Source organism: Esox lucius, chromosome 20, assembly GCF_011004845.1.
Source record: "Esox lucius isolate fEsoLuc1 chromosome 20, fEsoLuc1.pri, whole genome shotgun sequence".
Classification (NCBI taxonomy): domain Eukaryota; kingdom Metazoa; phylum Chordata; class Actinopteri; order Esociformes; family Esocidae; genus Esox; species Esox lucius.
Window position 1 is genome coordinate 20785130 of NC_047588.1, and position 23126 is coordinate 20808255.

At 40.5% G+C, this 23126-nt stretch overlaps 2 protein-coding genes across 3 annotated transcripts in view; one reads left to right on the forward strand and one right to left on the reverse strand.

The window, feature by feature from the left end:
• The first annotated feature begins 1319 nt into the window (after window positions 1-1319).
• nod1 (nucleotide-binding oligomerization domain containing 1) lies at window positions 1320-13195 on the forward strand. 2 transcript variants are annotated; one of them, XM_010885143.4, is made up of 12 exons: window positions 1320-2070; window positions 2294-2509; window positions 5608-5782; window positions 5938-7756; window positions 7948-8031; window positions 8123-8206; window positions 8297-8380; window positions 8459-8542; window positions 8730-8813; window positions 8913-8996; window positions 12176-12259; window positions 12460-13195. In XM_010885143.4, the coding sequence occupies exons 1-12, from the start codon at window positions 1810-1812 to the stop codon at window positions 12530-12532; spliced, it is 3132 nt and encodes a 1043-aa protein (XP_010883445.1). In that variant the 5' UTR covers window positions 1320-1809; the 3' UTR covers window positions 12533-13195. The 2 variants fall into 2 exon arrangements, with proteins under 2 accessions (XP_010883445.1, XP_010883447.1); XM_010885145.5 differs by having other exon boundaries at window positions 1980-2070; window positions 2289-2509.
• A 1749-nt stretch (window positions 13196-14944) lies between these two features.
• znrf2b (zinc and ring finger 2b) overlaps window positions 14945-23126 on the reverse strand; it is a 50435-nt gene continuing 42253 nt past the window's right edge. The window contains exons 3-5 of the mRNA XM_010885140.4: window positions 16956-17061; window positions 16664-16747; window positions 14945-16388 (exon numbers count right to left, since the gene is read on the reverse strand). Of these exons, the coding sequence (XP_010883442.1) occupies window positions 16690-16747; window positions 16956-17061 (164 nt within the window). The 3' untranslated portion in view covers window positions 14945-16388; window positions 16664-16689. The remainder of the gene's footprint in view (window positions 16389-16663; window positions 16748-16955; window positions 17062-23126) is intronic.

A 23126-nucleotide genomic window follows, 5' to 3' on the forward strand; every position in this document is an offset into this window, starting at 1 on the left:
ACAGATCTATCGTGTCTTGTGTCCACGGTATGGGCTGGAGGTTCTGGTATAATGCTGTGTGGAATGTTTTCTTGGCACACATTAAGCCCCTTAATACTAATCCCTTTGTCTGACAATGGGCGTCCCTTTTTAGCCACAGTCTTCCAGCAGGACAATAACCCACATCACAAAGCACACCACCTCAAACTGATTCCACAAACTTAACAATTAATTCAGTTTACTCTAGAGAGCACCTACTACGATGAAATAGAACGGGATATTCACAGCATGAATTTCTGGCTGAAGGAGCCACAGAGACTCGAGTAAGCAAGGACTAAATCCCAAAGGAATGTCTACAGAAAAAAGTGGTTGTACATTGTATACCTTCATATAGCCCCCACTATATCACTGGTTACAGATAAACATGGTGTTAGTTTTTCACCAATGGTATTGGGTGTTGCATAAGTTTCTTGAATAAATTACATTTACATAACATTAGGTATGTTATTTCACTCAGGTTTCATATTTAACCATATAATATGATTAAATATTATGTGCTGGTTTTGTTGACAATGTTTTGGCTGAGAAAGTATGCAAAAAATACTTATTCCCTTGCACTGTACAATGCTGATTAATAATGAGGCATGCCTATGTGATTCATACACCACAAAAAAAGGAAAACATGTAATCATCACAGTATAAGTCAATTAAACTTCAGGGATATCAATCTGTCCAATTAGCAAGCATAAGCGATTGTGAATCAGTGTCACCTGTTTTGGTGCAAATGAAAGTGACACCAGGTGCACAGGAGAGGTAACAGCAAGACAACCCCCATTCAGGTGGCACAGATATTCCAGCTCCTCCACGATGGCACATCCATACGTGCCATTGCAAGGTTTGCTGTGTGTCAGTACAGTCTCAAGAGCATGGAGGAGATACCAAGAGATGGGCCGTTACACGAGGGCTGAAAATGGGCATCAACCCAGCAGCAGGACTGGAATCTGCTCCTGGCGGTGGGTCAGTGATGGTCTGGGAAGGCATTTCCTTGGAGGGTCGCACGTGCAGACCTCCACATGCTGTGCAGACCTCCACATGCTGTACAGACCTCCATATGATAGCCAACGGTACCCTGACTTCTGTTAGGTACCAGGATGAAATCCTCAGACCCATTACCCATTATCAGACGTAACTGATGTGTAGTGTTCAATACCATAACTGAAATTAGGAACTAAACAAAGGGCGTGTAATAAAGCCCATGTTATGTAACCTGCTTTCACAATCTTTATTGCTTGGAGTTTTCATGAGAAATGGGACAGATAGAAAGATTAAAGGTCTATAAAGTCTAAAAACCATATCGTTATGTTAGCAATCTGCTAACTAGCCAATGATTGGTAGCCTATGTAGATATGATTCTCTCCAATTTATAAAAAGCACCATGCAACATTTATGGAGAATCAATGCGTTCTGACTAATTGCGAAGCTGCACAAAATGTTCGGCTTGCGTTCTGCTTTGACGTTGTAGGTGTGATCCTTTCAAAGAGTGTGCCATTCGATGGCTTAACATTACTGGAACGCGCTAATCCACCAAACACGCGTGAAATTTGGATTGCAACTTTCCCTTGTCATCTGTATTCTCACACCAAAAAATGAAGGAGTGCCTCTCCAAACGTGTTTATTTGCCAGGTAATCTGGATTTTATTCATAGCCAGTGCCTATAGTGCTACTTTCTTCCCTCACTATTGATTTGGTAAAATGTCCATTAGTATCCAGTTGTCCGAAGAAAAATCATCGTTTCCATTCCGTTTGCATGCCAAAAGCTTATAGGCGAATATGCGTTTTGGTTTCACTTCCTCAAGGAAAGACCCTATAACAAGCCCGTACAGTGTCACTGTTTTCTATTCTGTCGACATTAGGCTACCTTATACAAGTCTAGCTGACACGTCTACTCTCTCTGAAAAAAGTTTTGTTAGTATCCTGTCCTACGATTATTTCCACGATATAAGAGGTCGATTTGGCTGTGATCTGTGGTTAATTTTCCCGCGGCGGTTAAGGAGTGCAGATAAAAACAATGGTATCACTGCGTCAGTGAAGGTAAGAAGCCCGAATATCGTATGGCTTACTTACAACTTACTATAATTTACATTTCTAAATATTTTATCCATATTTTTGCATTTACTTTCTTAAAATATGATTTTCCAACATCTGTACTATATTAATGCTCACACATTAGGCATTGTATTTTTTTTTTTTAAAACGAAACCGCCCTGCTGTTAAATTCCCCTACGTTGCTCCCCTCCTTTATTGTGAAGTACAGACCGTTGAAGACATGCATATGGACTCCCTGGCCGAGGAAGCCGATTCAGGAAAAACAAGCAGTGTGTCAACTGTACAGCTGCTCACCTTGCACCGTGAGCGCCTGGTCTCTCAGGTGAAGAGCACGCAGTGCATTCTGGATAACCTCCTTCAAAGTGGCTTTCTGTGTTCTGAGGATGCAGAAATTATCCTGCGCTCACTCACCAAGACAGACCAGGTAATTTACTATAAAAATCGTTCAGGGGGAAAATTCAGGCTTATTTCGATAAGTCTGGGTAATTTAAGTGAGAGTTCCGTTCCATTAATGTGGCTGAGAGGAGTCCCTGCTCTGTAACCAAGATAAGTTATACATCCGAAGTAGTCTGCTCCCTCGCAGGCAAATTGTGAAGCCCATGTGTAAAGCTAAATTAAGCTGTGTTTCAAAGAATGTCCAACATGCGGAAACAGAATCCCAAAATACAGTTCCGTATAGGCCTTTTTCCCGCTCGCTTAATTTTTGTCCTGTCCGTGTTCAGAAACCTGAGTTCAGACTTTTCCGTCATTGTGACCAAGCATGAATTGACATGTTTTATTTAGTTCCAAAGAACATATCATATGTTTTACCACTTTCAATGTCTTCAAAAAGCCAATAGTTTATTGACATAGGCTTAAACTATATATGGTTGAATTCAGGGGAGTAGGTTTGATTTCAAATGTGAGGGGGACCAACACAGCCATAGCGGTGATGCCAGGCCAGCTGTTCTTACATGGACCCGCCCTCGAGATGAAAAATTGCAAAATCGGTATATACTCATGGAAAGCCGATCCTGAGGTCTGACTGTGATAATCAAATAGAAACACACAATAAAAAATACAATTACAAAAAACATTTTTTATAGAGGTCAAGCATGGTCCCCCCACCCACTGTGGTCCCTGGTGCAGCTGCACCCCTGATAGTGGGGTCAAATATGTTTTTGGAAATGCCCATGGTTTTGGAATGGGATGGCCAACAAGCTAATATAGGTGTGATCGTCAGGTGTCCACATACTTTTGGCCATATGATGCATGTGCACTGTGGTGGACACATCTAATTGATTCTGTAGGGATATTTTCATAAAATGTTATTTCACATTAACCTGATAAAGAGTAGACAGAACGTCTCATGTGATCACTTGTATATTAATTGAGTGCTCATATTATTTTCCCAAACAGTCCAATTGTTAAGAGAGAGTGATGAACTGTACTCTTGCTCTGGCTCAACTACGGTTCCCATGGTCAGTGCAATGAGTGGTTATTGTTATTTCATATTGAGGACAGAAGGACCTGGGGCTTGTCCTTGACTCTCTTGGCAAAATCTTGGGAGAATGAGAGAAATCATGCCACCAACAGTGGTTTGGGGGGCAGATCCCAGAGGGTTGGTGGAAGATTAGAGAAGGATCCATCCAGAAATTAGCATAATGGGAGGAGCTAATATCATTGTATAACCATACTGTATAAAAGTGTGTTTCGGAAGTTTGGCAGTCGGTTGTTCTGCAGACTAACATGGGTTGGTTGCTCTGCAGATCAGCACGGCTTTATTACCTTAATAAAGTCTACTATTGAATTCACAAACTCATGAGTTGTTTGAAAATGTTGGCGGGAAAAAGGGGAACAGTTTTCCACAACAATTCTGCTAGAATAAACACAGGAAATACAGCCTTCAGCCATTTCATTTAATATTACTTAGTAAACAATATTGTCTATGATGTTTGCTAGTTAACATATTGTCTATGAAGAACTACTACAGACCTCTGTATTTCAATGTGTGTGGCTGATATAATGTGATCTACATGTACATTTTACTTGTACCATACTTGAATTTCACAACCTCACCTCACAAGCTCCACCACTCTCCTGCGTGACTACACTAGTTTACTCAAAATCATTCTGGTTCTGTTAATGTGAACATTCAAGTTATGGGCTACACATTTTGTTTTTAGTTATCCACCTTTAAAGACAACATTTCACCTCAGCTCCACGGTTGACCTTTTCCTCCCTGGCTGTCTGATCCTGCTATGACAAGGACCTTGTCAAGGTCAACATATGACATGAACAACTTGATCTACATTGACGCCTGCAGAACCTGATGGCAATGTTTGATCTGTAAGACCCACATTAGATTGAAATGTCAAAGGCAGCCACTTACAGCTCTGGAAAAAGTTAAGAGACCACTGCACCTTTTTCTTTCCTTTCCGAAAAAGTTGAAAAGGAAGGTTTTGAGTGAGAAACAGAAGCGTTCCATTTGCATTAGTCTCTTAATTTTAACCCTTCTGTTCCTATTTTGCAACTATCGTTCATATAAAAAATATATGAACGAAAAATATTTGGCCAAAATCCCTGCTGCAGTGTGTGCAAACCTGGTCAAGAAATACAGGAAACGTATGATCTCTGTAATTGCAAACAAAGGTTTCTGTACCAAATATTATGTTCTGCTTTTCTGATGTATCAAATACTTATGTCATGCAATAAAATGCTAATTAATTACCCAGAACTACACGGCAGGACCTGGTCAATGACCTGAAGAGAGCTGGGACCACAGTCTCAAAGAAAACCATTAGTGTCTATAACACCTGAGCTCCATAATTAGTTGGGGTGTCCATATACGTCTGGCCATATAGTATAGCTTTATGTTGGTTCATTTTTAGCAACAATTTAAATAATTGACAAACACATATTGTAGTACTTTCTTGAGATCTATAAATAATAAAAAGTAAAATGTACACATTATTTAGCCTACCCAACACTTGCCATCAAGACAATTGGTAGTCCTAACAAATAAATTAATTTAGTATTATCAGATTATATTGCATAGGCTATAGCTTGGCCTATCCGTTAGGTTTATATGGTATTAGCTGGTTGGCAAATCATTACAATACCGAATTTTGCGTTTTGCTCTCCATGGAACTAAGGTAAACACTCAATATCTGAAGCCAAATTATTATAAAAGTTATCCTCCACATGCTCATAAAAATCAGTTTATAAACATGTGACAGGACCTGTGGTTTTTCGAAAAGCCTTTGCAAATCAAACATTCACCCAGGTTAGTTATGATCTCAAAATCACTCATTGATTTTAAGATCATAAAAATATAGAGGAAATAAGTTTTTATTTTATAAATTTTTTTCAATGGCATTTGGTATGTCACCAATATCTTACCTTTTGATAAGGCTGTTCTGTCAGTCATCTGAAAGATGAAGTTAGCTGTCAAATCTTTATTGAATACCTGTAAATTAAATATAATTTAAATATAAATATAAGTTAATGAATTATAATTTGCTTATGATTTATATTTTGCAGGTGCGTAAAATCCTGGAGTTGGTCCAAAGCAAAGGGGAGCAGGCCTGTGAATACTTCCTATATATTCTACACAAAGTTTATGATGCATACATTGACATCCAGCCATGGCTTAAAGAGATCAACTACCAGCCCTCAGACTTCATAAAAGACTTACCAGTGAAGAACACAGACCCTAGTATGTTTATGTCAACATACTAGCTACAGTGCTGAGAATGGAATTTCACTCCAAAATATTCAGTGCTTTGAAATCACTATGGCAAATGTTTTACATGTGAATACCCATGGTTGAGACTGAAACTGCAGTGTATAATAACTATCCTCTTTTCTCAGTTAGTAGGTACTCTGAGAAGCTGAGGCATGAGCTGGGCAGAGACACGCGTTTTATTGCCTCCTATGCACGGCAAGAGGAGACCCTGCTGGAAGAGCTCTACATTGACACCTTGATGGAGCTCTTAAATGACCGCAACGAGAGTCTAGGTCACCTGGAAGGACTGGAGCAGCTCCTTGGAGAGCAGGGTGTTTTCAATCCCCAGGCTGAGACTGTGTTTGTCACTGGGGATGCTGGGGTGGGCAAGTCCATCCTCCTCCAAAAGCTCCAGAGGATGTGGTCCAAGAGGGAGCTGGAACAAACAGGTGCCATGTTCTTCTTCAAGTTCCGTTGCAGGATGTTCAGCACATTTAAGGAAGCAGATGAACTCTCACTTAGGGACCTGCTGTTTAAATACAATTGCTACCCTGACCAGGATGCAGATAATGAGGTATTCAGTTACATTCTTCGTTATCCCGAAAAGGTTATTTTTACTTTTGACGGCTATGATGAGATTCAGGGAGACCTGGACCTGGGCAACATGCCCGATGTGGTTTCTCCAGAGGTGAGGACTCATCCACTTTTGATGCTTATTAACTTGCTTTGTGGAAAGCTGCTCAAGGGTTCACAGAAGGTCCTGACGGCTCGGACAGGCACAGAAGTCCAGGGCAGGGTTATCCGGAAAATGGTGGTCCTGCGTGGGTTCTCCCCGGCCCATCTCCAGAGTTACACCGACCTGCACTTCAAACAGCAGGAGCACAGAGACCTGGTCTCAGTGCAGCTGAATGCTAGCCCCCACCTCTGTGGTCTCTGCTCCATCCCCCTTTTCTGCTGGATTGTCTTTAAGAGCTTCAAGCACCTGCACTCAGTTTATGATGACTTTGAGCTACCAGAGGCTTGTGTGACCCTCACTAACATCTTCCTTCTGCTGTCTGAAGTATTCCTTAGCCGGGTGTCTGCTCCCCCCCCATGCCTCCTAAAGAGAAGCACCAGGTGCCCTGCTGATACTTTCAGGACAGGGCTGAGGCTTCTGACAGCCTTCTCTAAGTTAGCTCTGTTGGGCGTGGAGAGAGGAGGCTTTGTGTTCAAACAAGAGGAGGTGGCTTCCTGTGGCCTGACTGAGGATGACCTTCAGGTGGGTTTTGTTCGAACAGTCAGTCAGTACGATGGCTGTGGAAGCCCTGCCACCTATGAATTCTTGCACCATACGCTGCAGTCCTTTCTGGCTGCCTTCTCCCTGGTTCTGGATGAACAGTTGGCTGTGAGCTCCATCCTCAAGTTCTTCACCGAGTGCAGTAGGAAGAACACCTCCTGTCTGTTATGTGTAGTCCCTTGCGTTGGTAGTTTCTCCAAACACAGAGGAAAGGACCAGTTCAAGACCAATGAGCACCTCCAGTTTGCCAACCTCTTCCTGTGTGGACTGCTTTCCAAAGCCAACGCAGCCTTGTTGGAGCACATGGTTCCTCCAGTGCTTCTGAGGAAGAAGCGGGCAGTCCTCAAGTCCTACCTATCGACCAGTGTGAGGTCCCACCTTCACGGCCTGCCACTCCACTGCACGGAGCAAGAGGGCAGCAAGGTGCATGTCCTGCCGAACTTCTTGTGGATGCTGCGCTGCATCTTTGAGTCAGGAAGTAAAGACGTGGCTCAGCTGACAGCGAAGGGCATCACAGCAGACTACATTAAGCTTAGCCACTGTAATGTGTTCTCTGGTGACTGCAGTGCCTTGAACTTTGTGCTGCAGCACCGGCGGAAGAGGCTTGGGGTTGACATGGACAACAACAACATCAGTGACTATGGGGTCAAGCAGCTCAGGCCTTCCTTCAGTAATATGACTGTGGTGAGGTGAGGATTTAGGAATACACGCTGATGGAAATAAAATATACTGTATACCACTGTTTCCCCCAAAAAAGGAAACAACATATTTACAAATAACATTGGCAAAACATTTTCAATTGTTGCTGCTATATGAATATGACTACTTGTACTCACAATGAAGTATAACATTTTAGCCAAATGTGTTTTTCCCATTTCAGGCTCTGTGTCAACCAGATATCAGACAGCAGCATTGAGGTACTGGCTGAGGAGCTGATCAAAAACAAAGTTGTGGAGGTTCTGGGGTGCGTCTGTGTCTGTTAGTGTTAACCTTTCTGTATAACTTACTCTGTGATGTGAGTTACTTGACTGACTGTATTTCTGTTGATTTTACAGGCTTTACAAGAACCAGATCACAGACATTGGAGCCAAGCGAATCGCTCAGATCATAGAGAAATGTCATAAGTTAAGAATTGTGAAGTATGTAAAATAATATGCGTTGTAATATTATGTCCATAGCATTATGTCATTACTTTTGTATAGATACAATAATTGTATTCTTTTCCTAAGGCTTGGTAGCAACAGATTCACTAGTGTGGGTGCAAGGTATCTGGCCAATGCCATTCAGAAGAGCAAGTCTGTCTTTGAAGTGGGGTATGTTGCTATATGCACTATTACAATATTTTGTATATATTTTTATGAGCGCATGGAATGGACAGTTACTTTTTTCAGAATGTGGGGTAACGTCATTGGTGATGAGGGTGCGAGAGCATTTGGAGAGGCCTTGAGGAATCATCCAAGTCTTACAAACCTCAGGTGACAACCGCAGGGTTTTTTCTTAACTCAATACATATTTTTCACAGTGGAACTTATTGTCATTCTCTGTTCTCCTGCCACCTTGGTATATCCCATTATTGTATCATTACTAATGAACACTTGGCTACAGTATGGGTTATTTAATTATTCTATATATAGAAAATCTCACAGCCTACTTTTCTCTCAGCCTGTCAGCCAATGGCATCACTTCGGAAGGTGGTAGAAGGTTGTCCGAAGCACTAGAAGACAACACAGTGCTTAGAATCTTCTGGTAGGACTACATTTATTACTTTAATATGTTCACAAATATTGAAAGTGTGTATCTTTGCCTTTGAGTACAGTACAGCTTATATGTGTTATGTTTTTCTAGGTTGGTTCAAAACGAGTTGTCAGATGATGTAGCACCAGACTTGGCAAAAGTGATTAGATCCAACAAAAGTCTAACTCACCTCTGGTAAGGCCCGCCCCAGTTTCAACACCAGGGTTATGATTAACAGATTAAATGTAACGGTTAATGAAAATCTGTTATAACTTTCATCTTTTATGTTACCAGTGTTAGAAATCAGTCGTTTCGTATAGTGGTTGTAATAATTATCGCATACCCGTTAGTCAAGAGAGAGAGAAATTATATTATTTATTGCAGCATTAGAAAGTCTTGTTCATGAGGTTACGGACCTGGTCTTCCTTACACAACCTCAATCTCATCTCACTCAATCTCTTCTCACTGTAATGTTGGTTACAAGCTGATATATACATTGAAGGGTGTGTCTACCTAGCAAAGATCAGGTTTCCAACACAGTAACCCCCATGCCAAATGGTCAATGTAAAACATTCCTGGGGTCAGTTGAGCGCAACATACAGAGAGATAATCTAAACAGAGAGGTTTCTGTTGTTCTCATTATCTAGGCACATTCACCTACTATGAAACGTACATTCACATTGTAATTGTTAATGCTTAGATTCCACACCAGCAAAAATACTGTAATGAGATTACAGAAACCTCTATAAAACAAATGTTGCATTTCCACTGGTCCTTTACCCTGATACCAGGACTACAGCATTGGTTTATGCTAATGTTGGCTCTAGACCGTTTCGACAATACGTTTGGTGCCAAGGAGGGGCTCCGGTGGGGAGGGAGGTGTAAATTATCAACGCGATACAGCTTTTTGGCTTGGTTTCTGGTAGTAAAACAAAAGTAACAATGGAGTCTAATGCCATGATCAGTTTGTTTATAATATTTCAGTCTCACCACTCTGTACTGCTATTGAGTCAACGGCACCGTACCACCTTTGGTCGGTCCCACTCTTCCGTTGCGAGTCTTGGCTTCCCTGTAGTGTTGCTTTACTTTGTTTTATCGGGGATCTGTTTGTTAGATCGCTTGAAGCCCATTTAAAGAAGCCTAAGTGTAAGTAAAGGATACACTTTCCTATTCAAATATCACAATATCCAGCGTTTTCAGAGCATGTAATGCGCCAACCCACAAACCCCACCCTAACTCCTGAAGTCCAGGGCTTGGCACCAAGTGAGAGCCGGGCTACTCGGCCACAGCCTCCTAGCCAACTAACACCGGCACTTGTCAATGGAAACAGAATACTGGGCTTTAGGGTAAAACACCAGTGGAAATGAGGCATAGATGACTAAAGGAAGTGTGCATTAAAAAAGACACCCAGTATGTTTGGTCTGGTCTCTAACAAAGACCTACGGTATCGCAATATATTCTTTGTCAAAAGTCCTTGATCAATTATCAGCTTTGACTAGAAATCCCTTGTTAAATTGTTTTCCAACTTGCTTAGTAGAAACAGAGGATTTCTGTTTATATTAGTCTATTCATATGAAATACAGTGTGGCAATCTACCAATGACAAAAACAAGAAACTGCACATCTTGAAAAAGACACTACTCAAAAATATTAAGGGAACACTTAAATCACACTCACACCGAAAATCTAAGTAAACAATTGAAATCACAGGCTGGACCAACTTACATTTCCAGTGTATATTTCATCACAGCAACTCATAATGTGACTCAGTAGTATGTATGGCCCCCACGTGCCTGTATGCACTCACAACAACGTCTGGGCATGCTCCTGATGAAACGACAGATGGTGTCTTTGGGGATCTCCACCCAGACCTGGATCAGGGCATCACTGAGCTCCTGAACAGTCGGAGGCGCTACCGATAAATAACGTCCTAGAGGTTCTCAATTGGATTCAGGTCTGGGGAACATGAGGGCCAGTCAATGGCATCAATGCCTTTCTCATCCAGGAACTGCCTACACACTCTGGCCACATGAGGCATGGCATTGTCCTGCACCAGGAGGATCCCAGGGCCCACAGTACAAGCGTAAGGTGTGGGTCTGTCAGAGGTTAGGATGGGGAGTTGTTTACCACTCTGTGAAAGACTGCACGGGCAAATAATACAACATTTGAAAAATAATGTTTCTTGATGTAAAATTGCGAAGAGTTGGGGGATCTCATCCATGGTACATAATATTATTAAAAGATTCAGAGAAGCCGGAGAAATCTCTGTATGCAAGGGACAAGGCCAAAAAACAATATTGGATGGCCGTGATCTTCCGCACTAAAACCAGACACAATTCTGTAGTGGAAAACACTGCATGGACTCAGGAACGCTTCTGAAAACCATTGGCTGTGAACACAGTACGTTACTGCATCCACAAATGGGAGACATTATTACTCTACCATGGAAAGAAGAAACCATATAATGACAAGATCTAGGACCGCCGCCGCCTTCTGTGGGTTCAAGGTAATTTAAGATGGATTGAGGCGAAGTGGAAAACTCCCGTGAAATTATTATTATTATCTGGGAATCATAGACACAGCATCCTCCGGACTAAAGAGGAGAGGGACCATCAGGCTTGTTCTCAGCGCACAGTTCACATGCCAGCATCCGTGATGGTATGTGGGTGCATTAGTGCACATGGCAGAGGTGACTTGCATGCCTGTGAAGGAAACATTAAATCTGAACATATGCTGCCATCCAAATTTTTGTCTTTTTCAGGGAAGGCCTTGCTTATTATAGGCCAAACAATGCCAAACCACATTCTGAATGCATTACAACAGTATGCATTACAACAGCAAGAGTCTGGGTGCTAAACTGGCCTCTCTGCAGACCCCGACCTGTTGAGCATCTGAAATCAAGCAGGAATGGCAATACATTTCACTTTAAAAACTACAGCAGTTGGTCTCAGTTCCCAAACGCTTACAGAGTATTGTTAAAGAAGAGGTGATGCAACACAGCAGTAAACATGCCCCTGTCCCAACATTTTTTAAATGTGTTGCTGGCATCAAATTCTAAATGGTCAGTTTCAAAATTTGATATGTTGTCTTCGTACTATTTTAAATTAAATATAGGGATGAATTATTTGCAAATCATTGCATTCAGAAATTTGGATGATGCTAATAATGCTAATTCCAGGCTGGGACAAAGTTGAATAATGGCTTCTTTTGAAAAATGTCTCTATGCGCCTTCAAGAACAACTCAGTGTATGTACAATTTCACCCAAATGTGAATCAAGGTCAAACTATCCCTTTTTAAGTCAACAAATGCTATACCTGAATGTTAATAAAAGTCAGCTGGTTATACTAGTTATCCCTATTTGACATCCTTTGCAGGTTAATCAATAATCAGTTGACGGTGGATGGAATCCGACAGCTCTCAGAGGCTCTCTCACAAAACACGTCACTCAAAGAGATCTGGTGAGGTTATGCAATGTTTCATGCATGCTTGCTTAGAGATACATTTATATTGTACCAGGTTAAAAACAATAGCTCTTAAGATATTTCTTAGGTCATTTTTCAATAGCACCTTTCAACATTTCAGTTTTGCAATGGTTGAAGGTCTTTCAGTGCATTGCTTGATCCTAATTATCGTGTGCTTCATCATCATACTCCCACAGTTTAAAAGGAAACTGTATTTCTGAAGAGGAGGAGAAGCAGTTTATGTCAGAGGGTAGACTACGCTTCCGATAGAACGGAGCTGGCAAGAGTTTGTGTATATGCGTGCATGGAAATTGGTCATGTCTGTTACCAGAACAGATCTTTTTGTATTTTACATTGTAAATATTTAGACAACTGTATACAAGTTAGGTGCATGTAATGTGTGGTTAATAGCCTTGAAAAATGAAATCATTTTCCACAGCCATATTCTCAATCATTGACTACTACCTAGATAAAACTTCGCTTTGAGCACTTTCATTTAACCACAAAATGTCTTAGCCTATGTTATCACTATGCAAATCAAATGAATTTTTAATTGCTGTATTGACTTTCCCCCACATAACAACCCAGCACAGTGTAAATATATTTCATTAAACTGAACTAATGTGGTGTCGTATATGAATGCTTGCCTGAAAATGTATTGGGGACTAATGAATATAGCTTATTAGGCAATCATATGAACACACAAACAGCGGAAAGTAGGACATTACACAACTTCCACATACTTTCTCAATGACGGTTCATTTACTGCATATTATACTGAAAGTGAAACGTACACTGAAGCTAACACAGTGAAAAGACATGAGCTCCAAAAGCTTTGCTCTTTTTATTTCATGTTCAGAACACATTTTTACATTAATGGAATGTTGTAACGTATGTATGTCTGAAATGTAAAAAAAAAAGAGAAACGAAAGCAAAACTAGTCATTAACTGTTGCCTGTTTCTGAAGTACCTTGGGAGGTTTAATCTGAATTAAACAGTTTATCTTACCTCTCAACTACCTTCTGTAACCCACACTTTAATTCAACAAAGTTCATCCCCATCCAATAATAATACATTTAGAATAATAGTATATTATACTGTAATGAATGAAAGATCATGAGAAGGTCTACTTGATGAGACACATTTGTAATCTCCTACACATTTCACCTGTATTTTTTGACACAGCATCATCATAAGCTATATAGAGATTTTCATTGCTTAAAATGATTTGATATATGGGTTCAGATCTGGCAACCAGCATAAGCCGCAACAACAAAACATGTACCAATAATGGCCACTCATCCTTCCTACTACACTGACATCAAAACCAAATTCTTAGCAGTGTGTGGGGGTTAAATCAGTGCTTTAAAACAGTATTAAACTAATAATACTGTTCTGGTAGGCTAGCTAAGGAGCTCCTTTGTGATACACGTTCTTGTTACAATACGGGCATATTGTACCAAAGGGATGCGTCGCATTTTTGAGGAAGTTAAGATTTTGACATTTACTTACATTACTAAAATAATGGGACGGATCATAATTTTATAACAGAGATTCTAGTTTCTCAGTGACAGCAAGGAAGAGAAACACCCATTGGAATTACACCACACTTTCTAAGCTATAAGTGCATAGTGAAAAATGGGGAAACAGTTCATTTGTGCAGAGGCTTTTTATTCTCTAATTACAGTGTGTGTAAAGCCTTGCAGTCCTTTACAATAAGTTAGCGGCACATTTTGGCCATGACAATGGCACTTTGTGAGGAACCACAGTTAAGGTAACAAAGGGTAACTCAGTAGCCATGGTAACACTATCTTTAGTACACCCATACCAACTTTATTATTTTGTTAGAAGATTAGATGACAATATGATTGTAAATATTTTCCCAAAAGGTGTAATGTCTTTCTGATTGAATTTTTAAGTTTCAAACGTAATTTTTTTCAGTGTAAGAGGTATTTGTGTTCCTCAGTATAATAGCTAGCAGCTTGTCATGGGAAAGTGTTAACATTCTTAAAGATAAAAATAGCAAGGCTTTGTTTATATATTACAAGACAGGATTGATGGAACCTGTTAAATTAGAAATGTGTGCAACACTAAGACACCCTGGGAAAGATATAGGGTATCAAAAATTATACCCTATATCTTTTTATTACATTAGTATTATTCCCTATTCAGGCCTAGGCATGGATCTCCATTAATTCCCACCTTGTCTATTTACTGCCCTGCTCTCTGAACTACTAATGGGTTGACTGGTAGATGATTATGTTTGGGAAGTGTCCTATCTCAGGCAACTTATTGAAACAACTGATACAGAACAAACTGGACATATAGGAGCAATTTGTCATTCTCTTTGAATTTAGGCCTGATTAACTCTCACACACACACTGAAATGATATGGCTATGTCAAATTTGCACACTTAAAATGTATCATTTGCATAATAATAATCAATAAGTCTCATGATAAATAATGTGAAGTAAAAGAGGATGAAGGAGGATGAAGGGTATGTGAACCCTGTAGAAGGCTTGAGTATACAGTATAGTTCATATAATGTCAAAAGGGCCTGGGGTCGAAGGGCCTGGGGCCCCAGGGGGATTGATCTGATTTGATCTGGGGTCAGCACAGAGTAGCCTGGATCCCATTTGAAAGGCTCCTTTTCACAAATGACAAAATAAATTGTACAGTGATTTTTTTGAATACATTTACTGCCCAGTGAAAAAGTCAATTTTAAAATGTTCATACACAAATAATGTTGATGACTATACTAATACAGTCATACTTTTGGAACATACTTTAAGATTAAAAAACCCTACTTCAAACTTCTGTCAGGTTGTTTGAGCTGGCCAACCAACTGTCTAGATAAACATGAGCTGGCCAATAATATTGTATATATATTTAATACATTTTTGGAAACAAAATACACATCATATTGTCTAGACATTTCGAAATACTGGGCAGTTGCTTTAAACACTGTGATTCAGTTGCAATTCAGGCTAAGCACAGCAGGCTTCATGTCCCAGAAACAGATTTTGTTGCTACAAAACTATGAAGAACATTCTCATTCCAGAGATGCCTGCTGGGAATTGTAGTTGCCACTAACCAAGCCACACGTTTCTGGAAGTGCGGTTCAATGCATTTTACCCCCACAGGGAAAGGAGAGAGAAGGGAAGAGGGGGCTCTGTTTTACCACTATGTAGCAGGACAGAGAATAGTAGGGCACTTCTAATCTCAGTGTCGCTTTCAGCCAGGTTGAGTTTCAGTTACAGTCATGTCCCAGTGTAGAAGAGTTTCACATTTAGTTGGTTCTGGCTCTCTGCTCAGTCTCTTTCAGTTTGTCCACATCTAGTCTACATTAGAGAGATGGGCAGCTATAGACTGATACCTGACCACCCTCCCTCTGTTCTCGATCCACCAATCAGTTTCTGTTCAGTTGTTCTGACTCTGCCCTGATAGGCCCTTGGAATCAGAAAGCAAAGGCACTGGTAGACACAATTAGTGAGTAGTTGAGTTGAGGGGGATGAGGACTGACTTCCCATGCCCCATCACTTCACAGTTTGCACATCCCATACACGCGGGTGGAAACCTGGATCTGCTGTCCAATAACAACAAAAGAGAAATGAGTCTCAAATCACAGCAGCTCAGCCAATCACAGCTGGTCAATCACTGAGGCACGACCGAAGGGATGTTAGGCCAAATGTCCATGGGTGGCACTTGATGTCAAAATGATGTCAGAGACAGCGAGATGGCTTGTTGAGAGCCACAGCTTGATTAGTAACCTGATTGATTAGTTGTGCAGCATAGATGTTGGCAGATAAGCATGTATGTCTGTCTGTCCATGCAGGTCTTGATCTTGACCTGCAGTAGATTGCGTACGTGGAGATAAATTAATAGATCAGCATTAAATGTAGTTTCCCTGAAAATTGCTTTCAATTTCTTTTGGCACACTGTGCATTGAGGGCTACTGTAAATCACTAGGTGAGAGGTGTAGGGTGGGGAGGTGTTGCTCAGTAATGGCTAGAGTCACAATGTGTTGAGCAGTTTTATAGGCAACAGGGAGAGGATTCACGTAGAGGTTGAGCCTTTTGTTGTTATTGGAGCAGATCACTCTTCAAATCGAGAGAGTAGAAAAACCTGCAGTAAGAAACGGGAATAAAAACATTGTAAATATTCCAAGAGCTCATTAGAGGTGCTGAAACATAACAATGGAAAAAGGATCTAAATTAATTCCTGTTTTATGTCAATACAATATTGCTAAAACTATTTATTTTGGGGAAGTTTTTGTTCCACACAAGTTCACCACAGGAAATTAAAAAGTCCTGCTTTATCTTCAAAGGTATCAACAGCAAAACAATTAGAATTAAAACTGTGGAAAAGTAAAAGTAAAAACATATTAAGGTACAAATTACCTGTGCAAAAAGAGTAGCAAGGCCATTTAGTCAGAGGGATGTTCAGGACACGACCTGTTCACCTCAAACCACTCATCAATACATCTGACAGAGAAAGAACAGAAGTGACACATTCAGAGAGGGCATACAACACACTACATAGATCCAAATAAGACAAAGGATACAGAGCAAGAGAGAGCAGGCATGTTGATGCACACACACTGGAGAAGGAAAACAGAGTCATAGAAAGAAGGGGACAGAAAAACCGAGGGATACAGAGAATGTGTGAGAGAGGTAGCAACAAAGGAATTACCCTTTGTGGTAGATGCAGAGACAGGGTAGGCGAGCAATGGTGTCCCCCTGTACCAGCTCCTCCAGGCAGATTGCACATTCCCCTGCATCCTTACTCAGGACGTCCTCTGGAGGTTGGGAACAAGAGGGGACAGTTATTAGTCTCCAAAAACACCACCACACAACACGTAGAAGGATTTACATAAGGTTTCCTGAAGGGGGAGCACTAAACCTGTGTCTGTCCCGTGTGTTGGAGGCAAAGCCTAGTGAACAAAGACCCAGGGCATGTCCAGTTTTTCTTCCTTTTATTCTTGCGTGTTTGACTTGTCAAAAACATCCTCCAGCAACTTCTGCAGACTGCCATCTAACAGCAGTAGGTCTACCAGCATATTGCCACAGCCAGGGGTGTTTAGCCTAGAAGCTACTGCAAACACACCGCACCAACAGTGCCCCAGCCACGCTTGGCGGCATGCTCAGCACCTTAACCATCACCTGGCTGACAGGACTCAGGTCATAGGAGGTGTTTCACCTGCATCCATGGCAATGTGTCACAGGTTCTAGCCCTAACACTGCAGGCTGCAATACTGTGTCGCCCAACTGTGGCCTGCATTCTTGGTGAGGCATTTGAAATGATGTTTTTTACATGCATAATCTGCCAGTAGAATCACTTAGCCACAAAATTCCACGTTTCAAGTGAATGGTTTTGATGACATGGCGCACACATTTGCAAATACCTGACATAGTACTGGGATGCATTTGTAAGGATTGTTTCTGTGCCTATTTTAGGGATCACTGTGCGTTTCCCACACATTTAGAGCTAACTCCTGCATGGGAGATTGAGAAAGAGAGATCGAGACAAAGAGGCATTAAGGACCAATAACAGGTTATTATATTCCGCAGGTTGTCTAACTAGCAGGTATATATCTATGAGTGAGAGCAGTTAGCGAGGTAACTTTGATTAAAAAAGGGATATAAAATTACACAAATAACGTTATAGCTAAGTACATTTCTATGGCAACGTATCCTCCAAAACTAATCTGCTCCTGGGAGCTTGAATGAAAGCTTACTTGCCTTACCCTAAAATACTTGAGTCATGAGTTGAGGACCATTGAAATCCGATTCTCTGCCTCTCATCATTATCCTACAGAGCCCTGTGTAGGTGATTCAGTAAATATTTTATTAAAAATTAATATTTTTATTAAAAAGGTTTTATTTGTAAAAACAAAATTCATTTCAAATACCTATTTGCACCGCACACTACTGATTCTGAATAATACATTTAGGTTTTGGCACAAATGAAACCGCGCCACTGACTCAACTACAGATTGATTATTCTTCAGCACTGTATCAAAGAAGAGACTGGTGTTAAAATAGCCACAACAAGCACATGCATTTATGTGCCTCCTAGTTATGTTAAGTCAGGGAGACATTATCAACCTTGTGGTACAGTTGAAGCATCAGCTGGAATATGAAGCTAATTGAAGCAAACTACAGAAGAAAGCCTGGGGTAATCTATCTCGGTTCATAGAATATACCTCAGATCATTGAAAAAGTAGTGACTTCATTTGTCTCAGTCTATGACCTCTGATCATGACACTTTAAGGATTATCTCCTGGAAGGATCTACTGCTGTAAGCATCATTGTTCAGGAGAAATCAGCTTTCACTTCTGTGCAAAAAGGGAACTGTTTGGGATGCAACTAGATGCAATGATACTTAAGGATATTTGGTTGAGTATTAGCTCTTAAATGGAGTTTAACCTAAATCCATCACTAGTAATTGTCTGTGCGTGTGTGTGCATTACTTGGCTGTACAGCATGACAAGAGCTGTGCAAGTGTGTGTGTATGTGTGTGTGTGTGCGTGTTGTAACCTTTAATCCCCTATCTGCAGGACCTGCTTACAGTTTAACGTGTAAACAGTTAACAGTTCTGGACTCGCCAATAAGAGATCAGAGACAGGGCAGCTGCTGTGAAGTACATCCATTTATGTGTGTACACTTTTAGAAACTATTGTGATTCTATATTTCACCATGACAGTGGAACCTTTTCAATTCAATTGGGTTTCTCGAGGCACCCCTCTCAAAAAAGGTTACAGAGAAACTCTAATGCAAAAGTTTAAACTGTAACCTTTTTCTGATTGACATGGCTCTATTTATAACCTTTTTAATAATATTGTATAAAGATGTGGCAAGGGCTCATTGGAACGCAGTAAATACTGAATGCTCCACCCCTGGCGGAAGGAACAATTAGGTGTGGAAGAAGGATATTCATTCAATACAGAAAGGCCTGAATTGTTTAGGGCATGGATTCGACAAGATGTCGGAAATGTTCTAAATGGATGTTGGTCCATGCTGGGGCAATGGTATCACACAGATGGGACAGGGGTATATATTCAGAAGTAATAGGTAGCCTAAATATGCATTATTTCATAAAGAAAATGTAATTACTAAAATGTGAAAGATTTTATATTAGTTTATCATGTTAGTCATTTGTCTTTTCTATGAAATATTTATAATATCTCTAACTTCCATCAAGTGCACAATCAGATAGCCTTTTCCAATGACAGTAGACTTGTTGTCCAGAGTTATTGTAGACTGATAAAAATGAAAACAACTAAAATGACAAAATCAACACCGGTCATTCCAATAAAACAGTACAGTTTAACAGGAAAAACATATAGTTCAATGGGTGGTAAAAAAAAAATCTTAAAGATACGCCCCTAAAAAGTCAAGCCTCCAGGAACTTGTTGCTGCATTGGATTATTTTAAGGTTCCCCCAAGAACACCTCAAATCTGGGTAGCAGCTACAAGGTTCTTCAAGTCACCACTATTTCTAAAATTGTATTTGTGTGTGTGTGTGTGTGTATTCAGCAAAGCCTGAATTTCTACAGGAAGAGATCATGGCTGAGATGGGAGACCATCTATGTGTCTCCCTTGAGTTGTATGCATTTTTTTTTTAAGTTTATGTGTATATACTGTATATTTAACTTTTACATACAGTCATGTTAAAAAACGTGTTTTTTAACATATTTAGACATATGGATATTTAATATCAATTTTAACAATACTGAGAGATTCAAGTAATATAACTAAACAAGTAAAACTGAAGGAAATACTTTTTAAAACTTTCTGTGAAATGTAATAAAATAAACATGCAATTTCTGGTGAGGAATAAATTAGGACACCCCCACATTTTGTCCCACTTAAAATGGCTGAAATCACACACAGGTGTATCACATCAGGTGCACATGATTAGAACATTGTTACTCAGCATATTTAAACCTCAGACATACAGTTTGGTGTGCTCCTGACTGTTGACGTGAGAGTGAACACCATGGTGGCATCAAAAGACCTGTCTGAGGCCTTCAGAAAGAAGATTGTTGCAGCTTATGAGTCTGGTACGGGATTTAAAAAGATCTCAAAAGAGTTTGAAATCAGCCATTCCATTGTCCGGAAAATAGTGTTCAAGTGGAGGACATTCAAAACAACTGCCAACATGCCCAGGTCTGGCCTTCCAACCAAGTTCACCCCAAGAGCAGACCGCAAGATGCTAAAAGAAGTCTCCAAAACCCCTAAAATGTCATCACGGGACCTACAGCAGGCTCTACAATCCGAAAGAGACTGCACAAGTTTAATCTTCACGGGAGGTGTGCAAGGAGGAAACCTTTACTCTCCAAGAGAAACACTAAGGCCAGACTGATGTTTGCCAGAGAGAATGTTGACAAAGAACAGGACTTCTGGAATTATTTGGACACCAGAACAGAGGACATGTTTGGAGCACACCAAATACAGCGTTCCAGGAAAATAACCTCATTCCAACTGTGAAGCATGGAGGTGGAAGTGTCATGGTTTGGGGATGCTTTGCTGCAGCAGGACCTGGCCAGCTCACCATCATAGAATCCATCATGAATTCTACAGTGTATCAGAGGGTGCTTAAAGCTGAAGCGGACTCTGGACCTTGCAACATGACAATGACCCTAAACATACCAGTAAATCCACCAAGGACTGGCTGAAAACTAAGAAATGCATTGAGGAGTGAGGCAAACTTTCCTCAGACCAATGTCTGAGACTTGTAGAGGGTTACAAGAAGCGTCTCACTGAAGTTGAAATATTTAATGGGGTGTCCTAATTTTTTCACATGAGTGTATACTTTTTCATACAGTACCCGATATACTTGTCAAGCCTATATCCAAATTTGCAGTCAACAATTCAGTATGTCACCACTGCAACGGTAGGCCCATAGCATAGCTGATTATGTTCTATTCAATTAATTGTGCTTGTTGAGGCAACACATACTCTTGTATTGCAATAGGGGAATTAATTTGTACAATGCTAATAATGCTAATTACTGACTGAGACAGAGCTGAATAATGGATTGTTTTAAAAAATGACTGTGTGCCTGAAATGACTTTTGGACCAACTATCCCTTTAATTTAGTTACAACACATATGTTTCACCAACTAGGAATAACAGAACTTTCAGGTATGTCATCAATTAATGAATTGATCTTCATCCTCTCCTGATTTCAAAAGGTAAAAAGACAAGAATAGGCACAGCTGAAGTGAGATGAAAAGGTCTGGCATAAGTATCACTACAATGAGGCTACAAACTAGGGCTGTCAAATGCATTTTGTATATTGAATCCAATATTTGAATCCAAATATTTCTATTCAAACGCCTAAAAGTAATATGGAAATAATAGGGTTTGTGTCTGACTGTGACATTTTGTGGGCACCTTGTCACACTCATTCCCTTAAGTGTTGATTAACCAACCAGGTTGGGCTAACATAATTCATTCTACTGCTGCTAGCATAAACTAACCAATGAATATAGCAGAGAGCTTGGAACCTGGTTTTTAGTCATCCCTCAGAGTTATGCGAGTAATGGTTTCAATAAATCTTGAGCAACTAGAGTAGTTGTGTGATTCATTTCAACAGCATGATCCTCTTTTTAACTGTGCAGGTTAAAATAGCAGTGGAGTACCATTTACATGTCAAAGTCTGGTAATACAAATTATTTGGATTCTGGGCGGTGGATGTAGTCAGTGTCGGAGCTTTAATGCATGCACGGCATACCATGAAAGCCAATAAGATGTACCCAAATAACTTTACTTTTAAAGAAATTAGCTAAATAAAATTATTTTATGAATTTTGTAGTTTCTGATTTGCTATATGCTATTTAGTTAAGAGTGTAGTTATGCTGACACTGAAGTGATAAATATCTGGATTTGTTTCATGATTCCATGATGCATTTCTAGGGTCGACTAACCCTAGACCGTGGGGGCGTAAAGTCCGATCTTGCCGATTCAATAGCTGAAGAACTGGGATGTGGACGATAGCTAGCTAAAGTAACAAAACATGTAAATGGAACATAGATACGAATACCACTCAGAAGAAAAAATTCAAACAATAAATGACAAAATTAAATATGTGCTCCTTGACAAACTGTAATAAAGTTGAACAGCAGTTGCATGAAAAGATTGGTAGACGTACAATGACAGCAGCAGCAGCGTCAAGAGAGAAAAGGGGTGAAGACAGTGATGAACTTGCAGGTCCCAAAGCCCCTAGCTGTAAGGCCTTGTAACTGCAAATACAGTTGTTGTGCAGCTCAATAACAAGCTTCTGGTCATCATTGTTTCTATTTGACATTGGAAATCACGTGGCAATAGTAACTTTTTATCGGGGCTATTCCTCGCACCCATGGGAGTGAAAGCTATGCACCGACCCTGGATGTAGTGTAATAGGGAGAGACACAGGGAACCGACACAGAGGATGTGTTCAGGGCCCTGGAGGACTTTTTATTAACAAAACTAGAAGGGTGAGGGGAGGAGATGAGGGGGAAATCCAGCTGAAATGACAAATGTGGTTTCGTCTTGGGAGGAATGGGTGCTGGGGCTAGTGGCTTTGGCTGCTGCTCCAGCACCCTCCATTCTCCTGTCCATCTTCTCCTCCTGCTGTGTTTTGGCTATGTGGAAAGAGTCACTGGAAAAAGTCACAGCAGAGAACCCTGCTCTGGCACAGAGCCAAGAGGACCAGCCTTAACATGCAGGGCAGCAGGCATGCACAGCCAGAGAGATAATGGAGTAAGGAGAGGGAAGTAGGGAGGGAGAGATAAACCTCCAGACACAAGCTATGCATGAGTCAGCTCTGTGTCTAGCAGACCAACAAGCGCATGAAATATGCTGGCTCTCAAAAGTA